General features: G+C 38.5%; 2 protein-coding genes and 1 pseudogene across 5 annotated transcripts in view; 2 read left to right on the forward strand and 1 right to left on the reverse strand.

Annotated features, from left to right (window-relative positions):
- The window catches only part of LOC147369635 (sperm-associated acrosin inhibitor-like), a 159,160-nt gene that overhangs the window by 100,489 nt on the left and 38,544 nt on the right, over window positions 1-20,127 (reverse strand). Inside the window, exon 1 of one of the 4 annotated variants that reach the window (XM_086412321.1) lies at window positions 15,015-15,125. The exons of the other annotated variants lie outside the window; for them this stretch is intronic. The gene's annotated coding sequence lies outside the window, so the exon portion shown is untranslated. Of the gene's footprint in view, window positions 1-15,014; window positions 15,126-20,127 lie in introns of those variants that run through there. 4 annotated transcript variants of the gene reach the window in all.
- On the forward strand, window positions 1,233-11,712 carry SPINK9 (serine peptidase inhibitor Kazal type 9). The gene is made up of 4 exons (XM_086412328.1): window positions 1,233-2,818; window positions 3,566-3,594; window positions 10,382-10,506; window positions 11,545-11,712. The coding sequence occupies exons 1-4, from the start codon at window positions 2,764-2,766 to the stop codon at window positions 11,588-11,590; spliced, it is 255 nt and encodes an 84-aa protein (XP_086268454.1). The 5' UTR covers window positions 1,233-2,763; the 3' UTR covers window positions 11,591-11,712.
- LOC147369639 (mortality factor 4-like protein 2) lies at window positions 15,779-18,547 on the forward strand (annotated as a pseudogene).

Here is a 20,127-nt window from a genome sequence, read left to right on the forward strand (position 1 = left end):
TGTGCAGAAATCTCAATTTCATAGTGACATTTTAAATCGTTTTTCAGTATAAATCAGAGTTGCCTAAAAGATCTTGTTTACATAAGAAGAAAGGACTGCCATTGCTTTGAAAGAGATTTCTGAGATATTCAAGGGACTTTCTGTCCAGGATTTCCTGGTTCCCAGATTCTGCAACATTATTCTTTTCAGAGGTGAACACTTAACACATATGCACACACTAATAGGCTCCAAACTGGTGACAGCCTTCATCAGAAGCAGAGTAAGTTTCAGAAACTGGATGCACATCACTCTTCTCTTTCACCCTCATTAACAGGATGTATATGCGTGCTTTTACAATCTCATTTGAAAATCATAATCAGCTTGTGCTATGGTGCCATAATTAACTGTATTCTGAAAGCTTGTTAAAGAAAAGTTATTTGACACTTGTCAAAATGGTAAGGAAAGCATTATTCAAGGTATAGTCTTGAATATCCCTACTGTAATACGCCTATGGCAATGGGGAAAAGATTGGGCTTAACTCTAAATACAACAAATGGATATTTTAGCCAAGGAGCTGGGTTAAGTACTCAGTAGATGGAAAATTACTAATAAGAGATACTAAGGGGATTCTTGTTAAAAGTCAGGCCAAGGACTTATATATTAAAAGTGGGGTATGAAAAACTTGATCAAATATAAACAGTGATCAGACATGAAAAGTAGGGAGATGACTTAGCAGAATTCTATGCTAAGACATGCCTGGAAAGGCCAAAGACATGAAGTAGAGGGGAGGCCGAGAGAAGGGAGGTGTAGGGAAGTCAAGGTCCATTTGACAAGAGAACTCAGAGAAGCCTAACTCAAGATTGATAAAGAAGAGAATCTTTGTCAAGCTACAATGAAGACACTGGCAATAGTTTCTCATTATTCATGGTATACCCAAGTTGTATTATAGTCTCTAAGACAGAGTGAATCTTCATTAATAGTCACTTAGTAAGCAAATGAAAATAAAGAAACTAAGGCTTCTACGAGTTCAATAATTTGCACAAGGTCACACAGGGAATGGTGGAAAGTGAAAGTGAAAGTGAAGTCACTCAGTCGTGTCCGACTCTTTGGGACCCCATGGACTGTAGCCTACCAGGCTCCTCCGTCCATGGGATTTTCCAGGCGCAAGAATACTGGAGCAGGTTCCCATTTCCTTCTCCAGGGGATCTTCCCAACCGAGGGACAGAACCCGGGTCTCCGGCATTGTAGGCAGACACTTTACCGTCTGAGCCACCAGGAAAGTCAGGAATGGTGGAGGTGGCAATGAATTCATATAACATTATGATGCCTGCCCTCCAAACCATCTCAGCACAGTTTCCAGTTGTTTTATCCTTCTGAAGGGAAACAAATATGAATTTTAGTCTCTCAGCCTTTGGCACTACCTCCATTAGTGGTATAGACCATGTCTTCCAACACTTATCTACCAAAACTGCAAGAATTGCTTCTGAGGTCTTCTCACAGGGGCACTTTATTCAAAAATGGCACATTCCAAAAAGTGTTCTTGTAGGCTTTATCAAAGACTTCAAGTGAAGCATGGTTTGATGAAAGCACAATTAAGCTTATTTAAATCATGATTAAATGGCTGGTGGCTTATCTATTGAAAGTTATTTTATTAGCAGGGCTTCCCTCACAGTTCAATTGGTAAAGAATCAGCCTGCAATCACCAGGAGACCCAGGTTCAATTCCTGGGTCAGGAAGATCCCATGGAGAAGGAAATGGCAACCTATTCCAGTATTCTTGCCTGGAGAATCCCATAGACAGAGGAATCTGGAAGTCTACAGTTCATGAGTTCGCAAGAGTTGGACATGACTTAGCAACTAAACCACCATCACTGTGTAACTACATGCCAGGGCAAGTTAACATCTCATTTTTGAACCATCAGCCTGCATTTGGGGACCGGATAATCATGGCCAGAGTTTCAGGGAAAGTCTAGCTACTGCATCCACTAGCTCTGTTCTTCGCTACGATCGTTATATACCTCTTTATTATCGGCTCTGGGGAAATCCTCCTCCTAAGGGCTCTTGATAAAGAAGCTTTCACCAGAGATCTGATGGGTAAATGAAGTGTGAGTGCTCACCAGCTCCACCCATTATACCATCTCCCCAAAATGGGATTTGGGGGGAAATTACCCTCTTCCTAAAAGTCAGGAATTATTGCCTGTCTGTGCTGAATCAAGACTTGGATGCTGATACCTTTTCTCTGTTCCCAGTCCAGGGTCTCAACTGCCAACATTTCCCCCTTTGGTTCTAGAGGATAGAAGAGGAAAGAGGGGAACCTGAGAAAATGTTAAAACCTATAAAGCTGCCATACTGATGACTCTTCCTAGAAAAAGCAGTACACCAAAGAATATGTAGTAAACCCAGTGAAATTACTTAACTTCCTTGTGACTTCATTCCCTTATCTGTAGAACAAAGAAAACGGTAGTTACTATCTGTTATGAAAATCAGACTGTGTAACAGGTGTAAAAGCACACAAACTTAAAGAGGTGAGGAAACAATGCCAACTTTATTGGGTCCTATGATCTATTAAAATGTCATATATAATCATCTGTCTTTCACAACAAAAAAAACATTCCTCTTTAGCAGATGTTTCTGCCCTCTTCCCAGGCTTGTTTCTGGAAATAGCTATTTCACAACTGAGACAGAACTCTTGACAATATATAAGGCAGAACCCATTTGGGCTGTGCAGACACCAGAAAGTGACTTCTTTTTCCTCCACTGGACTGCCCTTGGCCACCTCAGCAGCATGAGAACAACAGCCTTTGTCCTGCTCTCAGCCCTGACGCTTGCAACCATCCTCAGTGAGTATCTCCCTCATAACCCTGCCCCTGCCCTGATATTGAGAGTTCATGTTATCTTCTATCCATATAATTCTGAAATATATACAACACATATAATAAAGGAAAATTTCTGAAATGCACTTTTTTCTTTGTACCAATAAATGACCAAATTATATCATCAGGGTGCAAGTGGACCTAAATGGTCAACCAAGGCCAAATTGCCATCCATATAAACATTGAGCATAACTTCTTTGGGAAATGTCTACCCAATGCATCCTTGGACTTAATATCACTTTTTATTGGGATCTCATTTAATCATAAAACAATTCGATCCATGACTGGCAATCTACAGTTGGCAGCATGGACTACTTTAATTCTTCTTCCATTACTGAGTTGAAATCTGCCTCCCTAGAATTTTCAACTGCTAGTCCGATTTCTGCCTCTAGGCTTGTTACATAACAGCAGACACTTTCAAAATATAAAACTTGTGGATTTTTTTCCCTAAATTCAGATTATGAAGTAGGAAAGAACAGCACAAACTCATTATTATAATAGTTATATCATCTTTTGGGCTACACTCTAAACCTACTTCAAAAAAGAAAATGAAAAGTTCTGTGTGAAGAGCTTCAACCTTTAATATTATGCTATACAGCTTTGAAGTGAATCTTATATTTTGATGACAGTCTGAGAGCTGAAACAAATCAAAGATTAGTTTTCTAATAAGATTAATGCTTCCAGAATTTAAATTTCTTTGTCTTTATCTTACAGATGTAGACTGCGTCAAACACCATGAACAGGTCTGTATGCTCATCTTGACATGAAAGTACTACTTTTGTATAATTTTAAAGGCCAGTATCAGTAAAGAAATACTCAACACTATATATTAATTAAATTTCTACATGTTTAAAGGTTTATTTTTTAAGTTTCAAAAATTGTTTCTTTTAAAAACTGTAGGTAGACCTTTCTAAAATGGAAGGGGCAGAACAGAGTGGTTAGACACCTAGCATGAGAATGAATAGGTGCTGATTAAATTCTAGCTGTTTGATAGTGTGCCCATGCGAAACAATACTTGCCTCATATTTCACAATAGTGTGAAATTTAAAGCTGTAATATTTAAAAAGGGCTTAGCACAGTACCTGACACATAGTAAAGCTCAGGAAGGACAAGTCATGACTTAAAATGTTTAAATGGGTCACATACATCTTTGTTCTCTATCTTAAAGAATGAAGATTTTAACTTAACCTTTTTTTCATTACTCATTAAATAATGACTACTGTTGAGAAAATCTAGGTGTGGTAGTAAAAACTTAAGCTAGCTACCAGGCAATTTGGGCTTTAGACTAGCTTTACTGCTTTCTAGCTGCATGACCCTTTGGCCCAGGCAGTCCCTTCCACTTCTTTGAGTCAAAAATTTTGGTTTCCCTGTTAAAGAAAATAAGACATTAAGACTGTAAATTTTGGAGTCAGGATTGAGTTCAAGCCATCCTTCATGATTTTTTAGATGTGTGAGAATGAAAAGGTTCAGTTCACTTCAGTTCAGTTGCTCAGTCATGTCCGAATCTTTGCAACCCCATGAATTGCAGCATGCCAGGCCTCCCTGTCCATCACCAACTCCCGGAGTTCTCTCAAACTCACGTCCATCGAGTCAGTGATGCCATCCAGCCATCTCATCATCTGTCGTCCCCTTCTCCTCCTGCCCCCAATCGTCCCAGCATCAGAGTCTTTTCCAATGACTCAGCTCTTCGCATCAGGTGGCCAAAGTATTGGAGTTTCAGCTTTAGCATCAGTCCTTCCAATGAACACCCAGAACTAATCTCCTTTAGAATGGACTGGTTGGATGTCCTTGCAGTCCAAGGGACTCTCAAGAGTCTCCTCCAACACCATAGTTCAAAAGCATCAATTCTTCAGCACTCAGCTTTCTTCACAGTCCAACTCTCACATCCATATATGACCACTGGAAAAACCATAGCCTTGACTAGATGGACCTTTGTTGGCAAAGTAATGTCTCTGCTTTTTAATGTGCTATCTAGGTTGGTCACAACTTTTCTTCCAAGAGGTAAGTGTCTTTTAATTCCATGGCTGAAATCACCATCTACAGTGATTTTGCAGCCCCCCAAAATAAAGTCTGACACTGTTTCCACTGTTTCCCCATCTATTTCCCATGAAGTGACGGGACCAGATACCTTGATCTTCGTTTTCTGAATGTTGAGTTTTAAGCCAACTTTTTCACTCTCCTCTTTCACTTTCATTAAGAGGCTTTTGAGTTCTTCTTCACTTTCTGCCATAAGGGTGGTGTCATCTGCATATCTGAGGTTATTGATATTTCTCCTAGCAATCTTGATTCCAGCTTGTGTTTCTTCCAGTCCAGCGTTTCTCATGATGTACTCTGCATAGAAGTTAAATAAGCAGGGTGACAATATACAGCCTTGACGTACTTCTTTTCCTATTTGGAACCAGCCTGTTGTTCCATGTCCAGTTCTAACTGTTGTTTCTTGACCTGCATATAGGTTTCTCAAGAGGCAGATGAGGTGTTCTGGTATTCCCATCTCTTTCAGAATTTTCCACAGTTTATTGTGATCCATAAAGTTAAAGGCTTTGGCATAGTCACTAAAGCAGAAATAGATGTTTTTCTGGCACTCTCTTGCTTTTTCGATGATCCAGCGGATGTTGGCAATTTGGTCTCTGGTTCCTCTGACTTTTCTAAAACCAGCTTGAACATCTGGAAGTTCACGGTTCACGTATTGCTGAAGCCTGGCTTGGAGAATTTTGAGCATTACTTTACTAGCGTGTGAGATGACTGCAATTGTGTGGTAGTTTGAGCATTCTTTGGCATTGCCCTTCTTTGGGATTGGAATGAAAACTGACCTTTTCCAGTCCTGTGGCCACTGCTGAGTTTTCCAAATTTGCTGGCATATTGAGTACAGCTCTTTCACAGCATCATCTTTCAGGATTTGACATAGCTCAACTGGAATTCTATCACCTCCACTAGCTTTGTTCGTAGTGATGCTTTCTAATGCCCACTTGACTTCACATTCCAGGATGTATGGCTCTCGGTGAGTGATCACACCATCGTGATTATCTGGGTTGTGAAAATCTTTTTTGTACAGTTCTTCTGTGTATTCTTGCCACCTCTTCTTAATATCTTCTGCTTCTCTTAGGTCCATACCATTTCTGTCTTTTATTGAGCCCATCTTTGCATGAAATGTTCCCTTGGTATCTCTAATTTTCTTGAAGAGATCTCCAGTCTTTCCCATTCTGTTGTTTTCCTCTATTTCTTCGCATTGATCGCTGAGGAAGGCTTTCTTTTCTCTCCTTGCTATTCCTTGGAACTCTGCATTCAGACGCTTATATCTTTCCTTTTCTCCTTTGCTTTTCGCTTCTCTTCTTTTCACAGCTATTTGTAAGACCTCCCCAGACAGCCATTTTGCTTTTTTGTGTTTCTTTTCCATGGGGATGGTCTTGATCCCTCTCTCCTGTACAATGTCATGAACCTCAGTCCGTAGTTCATCAGGCACTAAAGGTTAATTAATATTAAACCTTAGGAGTTTCCTGCTTACACTACATATGATATAAATTCTGGCACTGTGGTTTGAACAGGCAAGAAGTGAAATCATGCTGGCATATACTTGACATCAGTTCAGTTCAGTTCAGTCACTCAGTCGTGTCCAACTCTTTGTGACCCCATGGACTGCAGCATGCCAGGCCTCCTTGTCCATCACCAACTCTCAGAGCTTATGCAAACTCATGTCCATTGAGTTAGTGATACAATCCAACCATCTCATCCTCTGTTACCTTCTTCTCCTCCCGCCTTCAATCTTTCCCAGCATCAGGGTCTTTTCAAATGAGTCAGTTCTTCACAACAGGTAGCCAAAGTATTAGAGTTTCAGCTTCAGTATCAGTTCTTCCAATTAATATTCAGGACTGATTTCCTTTAGGATAGACTGGTTGGATCACCTTGCAGTCCAATGGACTCTCAAGAGTCTTCTCCAACACCACAGTTCAAAAGCACTAATTTTTTGGCACTCAGCTTTCTTTATAGTCCAACTCTCACATCCATACATGACTACTGGAAAAACCATAGTGTTGACTAGATGAACCTTTGTCGGCAAAATAATCTCTGTCCTTTTTAATATGCTGTCTAGGTTGGTCATAGCTTTTCTTCCAAGGAGCAAGTGTCTTTTAATTTCATGGCTGCAGTCATCATCTGCAGTGATTCTGGAGCTCAGAAAAATAAGGTCTGTCACTGTTTCCCCTGTTTCCCCGTCTATTTGCCATGAAGTGCTGGGATTGAATGCCACGATCTTAGTTTTCTGAATGTTGAGCTTTAAGCCAACTTTTTCACTCTCCTCTTTCATGTTCATCAAGAGGCTCTTTAGTTCTTCTTCACTTTCTGTCATAAGGTGGTGTCATCTGCATATCTGAGGGTACTGATATTTCTCCCAGCAATCTTGATTCCAGCTTGTGCTTCATCCAGCCCAGCATTTCTCATGATGTACTCTGCATGTAAGTTAAATAAGCAGGGTGACAATATACAGCCTTGATTCACTCCTTTCCCAATTTGGAACCAGTCTGTTGTTTCATGTACAGTTTTAACTGTTGTTTCCTGACCTGCATAGATTTCTCAGGAGGCAGGTCAGGTGGTCAGGTATTCCCATCTCTTGAAGAATTTTCTCGAGTTTGTTGTGGTCCACACAGTCAAAGGCTTTGGCATAGTCAGTAAAGCAGAAGTAGATTTTTTTGGAACTCTCTTGCTTTTTCAATGATCCAGCAGATGTTGGCAATTTGATCTCTGGTTCCTCTACCTTTTCTAAAACCAGCTGGAACATCTGGAATTTCACAGCTCACATACTGCTGAAGCCTGGCTTGGAGAATTTTGAGCATTGCTTTTCTAGCATGTGAGATGAGTACAATTGTGTGGTAGTTTGAGCATTCTTTGGCATTGCCTTTCTTTGGGATTGGAATGAAAACTAACCTTTTCCAGTCCTGTGGCCACTGCTGAGTTTTCCAAATTTGCTGGCATATTGAGTACAGCTCTTTCACAGCATCATCTTTCAGGATTTGAAATAGCTCAACGGGAATTCTATCACCTCCACTAGCTTTGTTCATAGTGATGCTTCGTAAGGCCCATTTGACTTCACATTCCAGGATGTCTGGCTCTAGGTGAGTGATCATACCATCATGATTATCTGGGTCATGAAGATCTTTTTTGTACAGTTCTTCTGTGTATTCTTGCCACCTTTTCTTAACATCTTCTGCTTCTCTTAGGTCCATACCATTTCTGTCTTTTATTGTGCCCATCTTTGCATGAAATGTTCCCTCGGTATCTCTGATTTTCTTGAAGAGATCTCTAGTCTTTCCCATTCTATTGTTTTCCTCTATTTCTTTGTACTGTTCACTGAGGAAGGCTTTCTTATCTCTCCTTCCCATTCTTTGGAACTCTGCATTCAAATGGCTATATCTTTCCTTTTCTCCTTTGCCTTTCATGTCTCTTCTTTTCTCAGCTATTTGTCCTCAGACAACCATTTGCCTTTTTGCATTTCTTTTTCTTGGGGATAGTCTTGATCCCTGCCTCCTGTACAATGTCATGAACCTCTGTCAATAGTTTTTCAGGCACTGTTTATCAGATCTAATCCCTTAAATCTATTTGTCACTTCCACCGTATAAGTGTGAGGGATTTGATTCAGGTCATACCTGAATGTTCTAGTGGTCTTCTCTACTTTCTTCAATTTAAGTTTGAATTTGGCAATAAGGAGTTCAGGATCTGAGCCACAGTCAGCTCCTGCTCTTGTTTTTGCTGACTATATAGAACTTCTCCATCTTTGGCTGCAAAGAATATAATCAATCTGATTTCGGTATTGACAATCTAGTGATGTCCATGTGTAGAGTCATTTCTTGTGTTGTTGGAAGAGGGTGTTGGCTATGACCAGTGCGTTCTCTTGGCAAAACTGTTAGCCTTTCCCTGCTTAATTTTGTACTCCAAGGCCAAATTTTCCTATTACTCCAGGTATATCTTGACTTCCTACTTTTGCATTCCAGTCCCTTGTAATGAAAAGGAAATTTGTTTTTGTCCCAGGACAAACCACAGGGCAGCCATACCTGACATGGGACACTGCAGTTCCATTTTCCACCAAGCTGTACTAGCCCCTGAAGTCCTCTCCCATCATGTCATGCTTAGTAATCTTTGTATTGGCAGCTCTCACCTCAGCTCTAAAGTTTAGAAGGTTCATAAAGTATAGTAACTGAAGGAGTGGATGAATTAATGAAACATATCTGAAGGGGAACATGAACTTAAGCATATTTTGAGTTATCCAAGTGGAGATATTCAAACATTAGAAAAATATCATGTCTGCAAGTGAACTTATTTTTGAAACCAAATAAGAGTCACAGACATAGAGAACAGACAGGTTTCCAGGGGTGGGGGGCAGATTACTAGATACAAACTAATATATATAGAATGAGTATACAATAAGGTCTTACTGTACACTACAGCGAACTATATTCAATGTCTATATAACTTAAAGTTTACTGTATACCAGAAACTAACACAACATTGCAAATTGTAAATCAGCTATACTTCAATAAAAATAAATTAAAAAAAAAAAAGAAAAATATGATGTCTGAAACTCTGGGACAGAAGGAGCTGGAAATGTAGAGTCTTTGGTAAAGAACTGGAGTTAGTGTAGAATTAGAAGTAAAGCCACAGAACAAAATTAATAGCTATCATGTATTCACTATTTACCATGCCATGTACTGCTAAGTATTTCATACATATCTTCTCAGTTATGTATGTTTTACTTTAATATTACAATACAGTTATTACTGCCTTCATTTTGCAGATAAATAAATTAAGGCTTAGAGAGGGAAAATAATTGTCCCAGGGTTATATAGTCAGGATCTGAATTCCAACATATTTGACTTTAATGTCCACACTCCACAATTTGCTCAAAGATTAAAAACCTAGAAAATTCTTTCTTGGTAATTGCCTACTTGCTCCTGCAGGCAACTTATCACCTTGGCTTTGGCTCCAGAAACTGAGATTAGTGGATCTCAACTACAATGTTAAAATACATCTGTTTGCCTATGCGCTAGTGAAGTGTATATCAAGTACCTTGCTACCAATAATTAATGGCAAATGTTGCTATGATACAGTAGTTCTTATAACTATAGTAGTTATAATAATATATCTCATACTTACAATCAGGCAGAACTTTTGAAGTGAAAGAAAGAAGTAGCAAACTGTACTACATGAGACATGTAGAAAACTGATCCCATGGGAATGGTTGTACTTGTGAATATGCTACATGTGTTGAGAACAGATGCATCAACCAGTATGGTGGAAAAGATTCTATTTTAAAATAAATAATGATTCAGTTACCAGTTATTATAAAGAAGTTTATCATGAGTGATTATATATACGATATAATTTTTTTTTTTTTACTTACTGTATCTTGGGGTTAGATGAGAAAAGACAATTGGAATAAGATACAAATGCACTGAGAGCTTTCTGAACTTGCTTGGAAAATCCTAAATCCTGAGAATAAAAATTTTGCTTAAGGAATTCAAGGCTTTTTATATGTATTTCCAGATTGACTGTAGTAAATATAAAATGTTACCATCAGAAGAAAGATTTTGTTATGAAATATATGCACCAATTTGTGGATCTGATGGCAAAACTTATGACAATGATTGCTACTTTTGTTATGAAGTTGAGTAAGTATTGAAATAGTTTCCTACATTTAAGGGTTAATAATTACGTGTTAAGACCAATGTACTTGAAACAGAAGGAGTTGTTTATGGTATAGAATATGTGAGTCATCCATGCTGACTCTGATTAATAGAATTCTCATAATTTACAGGATTTGGGCGTCACTGGTATTACTGTGTCACTACATATTGGCAGTAAGAGCAGAGAAGCTTAGACAGAAGGAATCTTGGAAAGAAATTTAAAGGTCATCCAGTTCAACTTCCACCTATTAATCTATTGCTTAAACTCTTCCCATGAAAAATTCACCAGTTTGGCTCTCAGCCAATGCTTTGTTTATTTTCAGGGAAAAAGAAATATCCCTCCATCTAGGCATGCCAGTCCACAACTGCTAGGATGAGCTGTATTTATTGTTCAGCTTCAACAACTAAGTCTGGATATGTTAGAGCTCCTTAACAAGAAAAACCTAAAGAACTTGTTCTGAGTATGATTTCTAAAAAAAAAAAAAAAAATTGTATGCTGGAAGTATAATAAACTTAAATTTAGAAAATCACATAACCAAAAGCAGTTTAAAGATTACAAAGTAATCATCCAAAAGATATATTAGTATCAGCTCAAAAAGCACGAAATGATGACTAATATACTAGAGTGTATTTAGAAACTTACAGTTCCCTTTAAGTACTTTTAAAACAAACATGAATGAAAACTAGCATCTAGTATATATGGTATATTGTTCTGATTCTGTTTTATTAAGAAAAAATTATGAACTCTTATAAAAAAAGGTTTACATGTATCTTCTTTAAATAAAAAATCCATTAAAATATATTTTTAGGGACATAAACTGACTATGATGTATTATGAGCCTCATCCTTATGTAATCAGCACCAGCTGCTAAAAAATCCCTAAACTGCTGTCACTCCTTTTAAAAGCATCAATAAATGGAGAGACTTGGCTACATTTTGAGGGGCTCACTGGTGAAATTCGGATGCTAATGAAATGCCTATGGCCTCAGCATTTCTCATTTGTTGCTATTTTTGTCTCCACAGGAAAACTAACAACAAACTTAAATTTGTACACTTTGGAAAATGTTGAATCAGTCTTATGATTACAAACACAAGAGACACATTTCTTCTCCCATATAATCTATACCATATTACCTAATCTTGTCACTATTATGTCTTGATTTGCTTGTAAAATAAAGAAAGTGAAATAAATATATGTCTGACTTTTTGTTTAGGAGTTGAATCTTCTAGATTTGTTTCACTTTTGTGTAATCTCTATAAGACAACTTTAGGGCCACATCCTGGGGGAAAGGGGCCAATTAAGACTAGTAGTACCCACTCCAGTGTGCTTGCCTGGAGAATCCCAGGGACGGGGAAGCCTGGTGGGCTACTGTCTATGGGGTCGCACAGAGTCAGACACGACTGAAGCAACTTAGCAGCAGCAACAGCAGCAGTGAAGCTCCAATATTTTGGCCACCTGATGCGAAGAGCTGACTCACTGGAAAAGACCCTGATGCTGGGAAAGATTGAAGGCAGGAGGAGAAGGGGATGACAGAGGATGAGATGGTTGGATGGCATCCTGAGTCGATGGACATGAGTTTGAGCAAACGCTGGGAGACGGTTAAGGACAGGGAAGTCTAGCATGCTGCAATCCATGGGATCGCAAAGAGTCAGACATGACTGAGAGACTGAATGGCAACAAATACTCCAATAAAAATTAAAGAATAAAATAAAAATAAAGAATGCCAGTCCGCACTGCCCCCCACAACTAAGCATAACAACAATATTAAATTAAAATCAGCATGTTGTTATTTCGCTCTGTTGCTCAGTCATGTCAGACTGAACAACAACAAAGTAGGAACCAGAAAAATCAAAGGAGCTAAAGCTGGTGCCTTCTCTTGCCCAGGCCAGGAAAACATTCTCTGTGCATAACTTAGTTCTGGCCTATTCCTGAAAAATTCCTTAACACATAAAGAGGAAGACTTCAAGCACAACAATCAGGAAATACTGTTTTGCTATATGTCTCTTGTGTTTAAGACACTGAAAGCAACCCTGGGTTGAGACTGCTACTTCTTCCCAGAGAATATGTCTGTAAAACATTTCAAGTAAACACATCCAGGAAAGTTGTGCAAGTTCCCATGAATTAGTTGATGTCTCCCATGTTTTTCTTTCTTTAAAGTCTGATCTCAGGCCCAGGACCTGAAACTTGAAATCCTACTAATACATTATGTATCCCCCAAATTATATTATTATTTATTTCAAAGATCATATTATTTGTTCCCCAAAACAGAGTGTGCCTTGCAAAACTTTTAAATCTATCTGTACATCTATTCAATGAACACATATCTATTAATGCCTATCTATTATACTTTGAGTCTGTGTTAGACTTGGTAGCATATAATAGTGAATAGAATTGATTTGGTCTTATCCTCTTGGAGCTTACATTCTGTGGAAAAATTATTTTCCATGCTTAGTACAGCATCCTGTACAAAAGTGATATTATACAAATATGTTTAGTAACACTGAATCAAAATTAAGCAACATTTCAATTGTATTATAACAGAGTCACATTATATAAGTATATAACATATGAAAATCTAACTATGTGATCTCTGCAAAGAGGGAAAAGGAGAAATCTCTGCAAAGAGGGAGAAAAAGTTAAACTCTTTTGAACTGTGGTCTGATTTCACAAATCCATCAGAAATTTAGGGACTGAGACTGTCCACCACGATGGCATGAAGTAGGAACTCAAGTAGGATACTGTTTGTTGTAGTGGTTATTTTCTTGTTTTCCTGAGTGTTTTGAAAAAAACACTCCTTAGAGAAACTCTTTAAAGAAATTGAAAATACTGACTTGAATGTCATTTATCTTTTCACCAAATACTGATTAAATATCCACATTTTGTTAGATGCTAGAAATGCATCAATAAGCAAATATAAAAATTCATTCTTTTTTTTGAAGCTTTAAGATTACATAGGAATAATAATATTAATAAGATACCAGTCAAATATGTGTGTGTTTGAGTATATGGCGAATCTTGAGACTAGTTAAGCAGAAAATGATCTCTGGTGCAGGAGTGGAGTTGAGGGTAGAGTGGGAGGCAATAGTCATGGTGCTAAGAAGCAAGAAGCATCACTACAAGCAGAGAGAACAAAGTAACTAACACCAACAATTGGTGAGTTCATATTTTTAAACCACTCTTCCTCCCAAGCCCCTTCTATAATCCACTCCCCACAATCTATTTTCCAATTACTTCCAAAGTGGTATTTCTGAAACACCAATCTCATCTTGTCATCTTCCTGCAAAAACTGTTTTAGTGAGTATCACTGCCTAGTCCTCCATTAGTACTGGCCACCTCGCTCTCCATCTGCATTCCTCTCCACTCCACATTTTGATACGAACTGCTTACCACTCTTAGAACCTTGCATGAACTCTGCAATTTTCTACATGCTGCTCCCTCTTCCAGTACTTCTCTTTCTCAATTTCCAATACCAATTTCACTCATTAAAGATTCAGCCCCAGGGTTATCTTCTCTAAAAATCTCCTCCTATGTATTCAGTCCTGCTAGATCAGCATGTTTCACATTATATTCTCATTAGCTTAATAAATATCTATCTCTTTTGTTACATTGTGAGCTCACAGCTGGCACACTGCAGGTGTTCAAATAATGCTTTATAAATTAATTTAATTAAACTAAAATTAACTGAATTTTACTTCTATCAACAAGTAAGGAAACAAACCATGGTGTCTTATCCCAGATAACCCTGAAGTCAGATGTCACTTCCTGATTCACCTGAAATTTTTGCATCTGTTTGCATTCTATATCAACCGAAGCTCTGAATGGTTAGTCAAGTACCTACAAACAGAATCCACAGACACACAAATAATAGCAAATGACTGTTTTCCTAGAGACTGCCACATAAAGACAGAGATGGTGGTTACCTTGCACACCCACAGCCTAAAACTCTCCATTATGTTCCTGTTCTCTATATTCATATCTTGCAACACTGTCTTGTAAGTCAATCTTTATGATTTATAGCGTGAAAACTGCCATCAAATTTTAAAGATTACCAAATAAAATAAAGTAAAAATTAAATACATTGTCAAAACATGTTCCCTATTCAAATTCTAAGAAATCTCATTCTGCTTCTTTTTCTTCCTCATATTTAAGCAAAGCAGGTATTACTACATCCAATAAACCTGTCCTCCTGGAACAAGTAACTCCTGTCTCTCTCCGAAAACTAAGCTAAGTGGAAGCACTGACTTTGACTTTGGAATTTTAATTAACAATAATAGTACAGATCAAGGAAATGTAAGCCAGAGCCAGAAAAACACACCTCAACAAAATATCTACATGGACACACACTGAAAACTTTTCAGAATTTCTGAAGAAAAGAAACTTTGAGTTCACAGAAAATTAAGCTTTTTAAGAGTGCCTAATAAAACTCTACAAACGAACTACTAGAGTATTGAAAAATGCTTCTGGAGAGATCTGAAAGCTACTGGATCCTTACCAGTTGCCAGACTCCTAGGCACTTCCTTCCTGGGATGTAAGGCATTTAACACTCAAAAATAGGTTCTGAGGTTAAAAGAACTACGGCCAGGCCCAGCCAAGTCCTCCATGGCTCATCCATCAACAAGCCCAGTTTTGGGGTTTCACGCTCCCTAATCCCAGTTCCTGAATCTCATTCTTCATGTGGGAGATCCCACCTGAAGCCCCACCTCTATAACTGGCCCAGCAGCCAGACCGTTTGGCTCTCTGCCCTTCCACGTTGTGCTCCCTGTTTCTCTCTTCCTCTCTGCTTTACTGCTCCTAGAAATGAAGCCCAGTGGCTGACACCCCCAATATATTGGCAGACTTCTGCTGTGGTGCTCACCTCCCTTGTCTGCCTGTTTTTAGACTGCTTGTCTGGGCTCCAGTTTATCTATGAGGCCTACACATTGCCTGGACTACCATCTGCTTGCTGCCGCTCTTTAGATATGAACATGTCCCCCAGTCAGACTGAAATTATCTGTGATACAATGGATAAGGTGGTGGTCATTTTGCAAAATGGTATATATACATGTCTAATCATTATGTTGTATACATTAACTAATATTATACATCAATTACATCTCAATTTTAAAGAAAACACAGATTAAAAAACTCTAAGAAAGCTGAAAAAAAAGACGAGGGATTTTGAAGAAAGAGAACTTTGGGGTCAAATTTACATTTGCTACTTCTGAGAAACCTTGAGTTAGTGATTTAACCTCTGAGTTTCAGTTCTTGCATTTCAAAATGGGGGCAAAAGCAGCTGCTCATGAACTGGTATGAACCACTATACATACAGCATATACTATTGTGCCTGGCATATAATTAGCCAAAAAATTAATAAATGATTTAAAAATAACAGAACAAAAACTTGTGGTTGCCCTAAATTTGTATCCTAAACACAATGGATGGTTCTATTTCAGGTTCTGGCCCCTCCCTGTCTTCTTTCCAGCCCCACCCTGTTACCCATGTCTGACCCCACCCTAAGAGACAGAACTATGAACCTCCTGTCAGAGCAGAGCCACAGAAGTCAGCAGAGTAGTTTGACTGCAATGAAATAAAAACACACAGTCTTCTATCAGGAACTTTAAAAAGACTTCTGAAAAGATGGTCCTCATGTTTGGTTTAAAATATATATATCTATATCTATATATATCTATACCTATATATATATCTATATCTGTATATATATCTTCTGGTTTTGAGGCTCAAGAGCAAGAACTTTGGTCCTGTTTATATTTGTATCTAAAATGGGTATTGGTCTATCTGTTTCTGCACTGCCTGAAAAATAGTAGGCAATGCCTGACAAACATCATATATATAATTTTTTAACTGTCAAAAAAGAAAACATCAGAATAAACAGGGTGAATATAATCAAGGCCATGTTTTCAACATCCTAATGGCATCAGGGGTCCCACACTAAATTCTGCATTGCCAGAAAATAACAAAAGAAACCAATATTTAGCAAAGGGCAGAGAACAAGAGAACTGAATTCCTCCACAGACAGAAAAACGTTTCCAGAGTCTGTGGTTGCATAAGTGTCTTTGCCGGAGGAGAGGAAGACTGGTTGAATTAGGTGGGAGCTGGCAGCAGGAGATGCAGTAAAGAATGAGAATTAGGGGCTTCCAGTACTCTTGCCTGGAAAATCCCATGGATGGAGGAGCCTGATAGGCTGCGGTCCATGGGGTTGCTAAGAGTCGGACACGACTGAGCAACTTCACTTGCACTTTTCACTTTCATGCATTGGAGGAGGAAATGGCAGCCAACTCCAGTGTTCTTGCCTGGAGAATCCCAGGGATGGCGGGGCCTGGTGGGCTGCCACCTATGGGGTCGCACAGAGTTGGACACGACTGAAGCGACTTAGCAGCAGCAGCAGTGGCAAACTCAAAAGGTAAAAACCTCACTCAGACAACTTTCTAGAAAATTAACTGACTGAATACTTGCCTGAAGAACACTCTGCTTGGAGGTCAGGACAAAAAGACTACCACCAGAAAAGCTAAGTTAGCTGTACAGTGATGATCAGAAGGTCTGATCCTAATTGCAGAATATCCCTGATTATAGGGATGGGTTGTGTCTTGGGTTGTGTCTCCCACCTCATCTCTCCAGACCACACCAGAAGATCTGTAAGATTCTACCTGTGAAAACACCAGGAGTTCTTAGAAGGGAAAGAAGAAAGAGGATTACTGGGTAGAATGAAAACAGGGTGGAATGAGCTTGGGAAAGCAGGGTGTTTAAACCTGTGGATGACAATATGCAAAACATAACTTTCAAAAATCAACTAGAAGCAACGGGCATAGAAGATGAGAGGGGTCTTTTCAGGAAAGAAGACAGCTGGTCCCCAGCAGAAGAATCTGAAGAAGCACTCCCAGGCAGATGGGGGTGGGGGTGTTGTTGCTCTGCAGAGAACCCCCCTTCAAGATCCATGAAGAAGACAAGAATGAACAAACAGAAGCCTTGTGGAAATGGAGATGGTGGCAACACTAGTGAAGCACTTCAACCACCTTGGAAGAAAAGGGCTCACTGTTGAAAGTTAGGAGGCATTTAACAGTAGAACGGAAAATAAAGATTCCAGAAGAGTTAAAATCATGGCTTGTTGAGGACTCAGTTCAGTTCAGTTCAGTTCAGTCGCTCAGTCGTGTCCGACTCTTTGTGACCCCATGAATCGCAGCACGCCAGGCCTCCCTGTCCATCACCAACTCCCGGAATTCCCTGAGACTCACATCCATTGAGTCAGTGATGCCATCCAGCCATCTCATCCTCTGTCGTCCCCTTCTCCTCCTGCCCCCAATCCCTCCCAGCATCAGAGTCTTTTCCACTGAGTCAACTCTTCGCATGAGGTGGCCAAAGTACTGGAGTTTCAGCTTTAGCATCAGTCCTTCCAAAAGTTACTAGGCAGAAGCAGCTGTTTCAACTCTCTGCTAAGAAAAATGTAGATGTTATTCTACACAGCATTTACAAAAGCTATAAAGAGTATTAAAATTGCAAGAAATTGCTGGGAAATGTTGGTGATAAGGAGTATGTGGTTAATAAAGTTGTGACAGGAATAGAAGAGTATTTCAATGTGATACTGGGCACTCAGCTGCTCTCCACATTTTAGAGACTCCAATATGCCAAAATCCTCTTGGCTCACCCTGATGTGCCAGTGTCCCAGGTTTAGGCAGCACCACACCTACTGAGATTATTTGTAAGAACTGCAGCAATGTTGGCACATACGCCCTTTGATGAGAAGAGTCTTGCATGACATCTGGGCTGTTTGCATGGTTTCCTAAAATACCTGGTGAAAGATGCTGTCTCTGTTTACTGCCAGTGGTTACAAAGTGGCTTCTGCTGAGAACCGCCACAAAGCCCTGAGAGGGTCTACTGAATACTCACTGCTATGTCTGGTATCTGTAAACACTCTTTTTGTTCTTAGTCTTTCTCTTGCATAACTGATGTTCTTTAAAATTGCTAATGTATAACAGGGCTTATGCTTCAGTTAGTTTTCTGTTTTGTTCTAAACAGAAAATAAAAGCAGTACAGGCTCCTTTTCTCATTTCAAAGTTCCTACCAGTGCAGGCAGTAATTAGACAAAGAAGAAACACTGACTAGAACATTTTATTGCCTACTTGACAACATTGCTTGAATGCTTGTGGTTCTACCTCTTTGACACTACACAATTTTCTGTGTTAAAACTGTGTGCAAAAAATGCCCTGATTCCTAGTTCCAAAGGTTCAACTTAATATATATATATACCTGAAAACCCAAGCATTTGTGCTTTTTTAAATAGTGCTTGAAGTAAAAGAGCCCATCCTCTGAAAGTTCATTTGTGTTGCTTGAACATTCTGCTAATATCGTTCAAATTGTTGAAGGATGGTAGTTTGGTCCATAGTTTTTGCATTTGAGTCTAATGCACGTTCTAACATGAGAGAGGCGATGCACTATTGTATAGCCACAGTTTTCTGGAGAAGTTGATGTTTTAGGAATTGTATTTCAGATTTTAAACAAAATTTGTCTCTAAATTTCAAAGCAATTAAAAAAAGAATGGGAATTAGGGAAGGGGCATATAAAATTTATATGATTTTATATAAGACATAAAAGATATCAAAGATACAGCTTGTGCTATTCTTATATTGTGTGATAGGTATATGAGCATTTGTGCTGTGGTTATTGATGATTATTGTTTAAACTGTACCTGTGTATTATTAATACATATACTCTTGCATGTACGATACATGATGAAATAGAGAAAAGACAAGGAGGAAAAAGTGGGAAAAAAAAGTAGATGGTCTCAGGTATAAATTGGCCCTGAATTTGAGAGGATTTGCTAAGTGCAAAGCATCAGTATGTTTACTTTTAAGGCATCCTGTCTTCTCCAATATCCACAGGTCTCTTTGACACCTTTTTCCTCAAGGACAGAGACTTACTCCTTTCCAAAAATAGTCCTAAGTAGACTAGGAAACTAACCCAATACAGAGGCCCACGTTATGGAGAAAGGGATGCAGACTGGCACAGTGCATTACACTAGTAATGCACTAATGTAATAGTGCATTACATTATGCAATGGCCTGAATATCTCTATGAAAGTTCCCATGAAAAGCAAAGCAAAGAGTTAAGGACATTTTGTGACAGAAATTGTTGGTCAAAAAAAGGACCTCAAATATTGATCCAGTGATACAGAGATTTCTGGGTTTCACAGACCAGTTAAATTTTTTTTCATAATTATTTATTGCAAATTAAAGTAAAAAGCACAATATAAATCTAAGACAAAAAAATCACCCACAATATTTAGAAAACATCATTTTTATCACTTATCTGGATATAGAGTTTCCTATATCAGTAATAATATCCTAAATACAGTTTTGTTTGTATTCTATTTTGCTTAATGTTATATCATAAGAATATTTTTTTAATTTTTCTTGTTTCTTTTTTCTTTCCTAACTTCCTAAAATAACCAGTATAAACAGTAACTTAAAAAAAATATATAACTGGGAAAAAAATGGGTAATCCAATGTAGCATTGCCAATTTTGTTCTATAAAGACATTGATAAAAATTACAATGTACTTTCATAACTGTTTCTTAATATCAAATAATAGTTGTAATTTTGCATTCTTTTTAT

Source organism: Bos grunniens, chromosome 7, assembly GCF_055505025.1.
Source record: "Bos grunniens cultivar Pamir isolate PY7600 chromosome 7, Bosgru_T2T1.0, whole genome shotgun sequence".
Classification (NCBI taxonomy): Eukaryota; Metazoa; Chordata; class Mammalia; order Artiodactyla; family Bovidae; genus Bos; species Bos grunniens.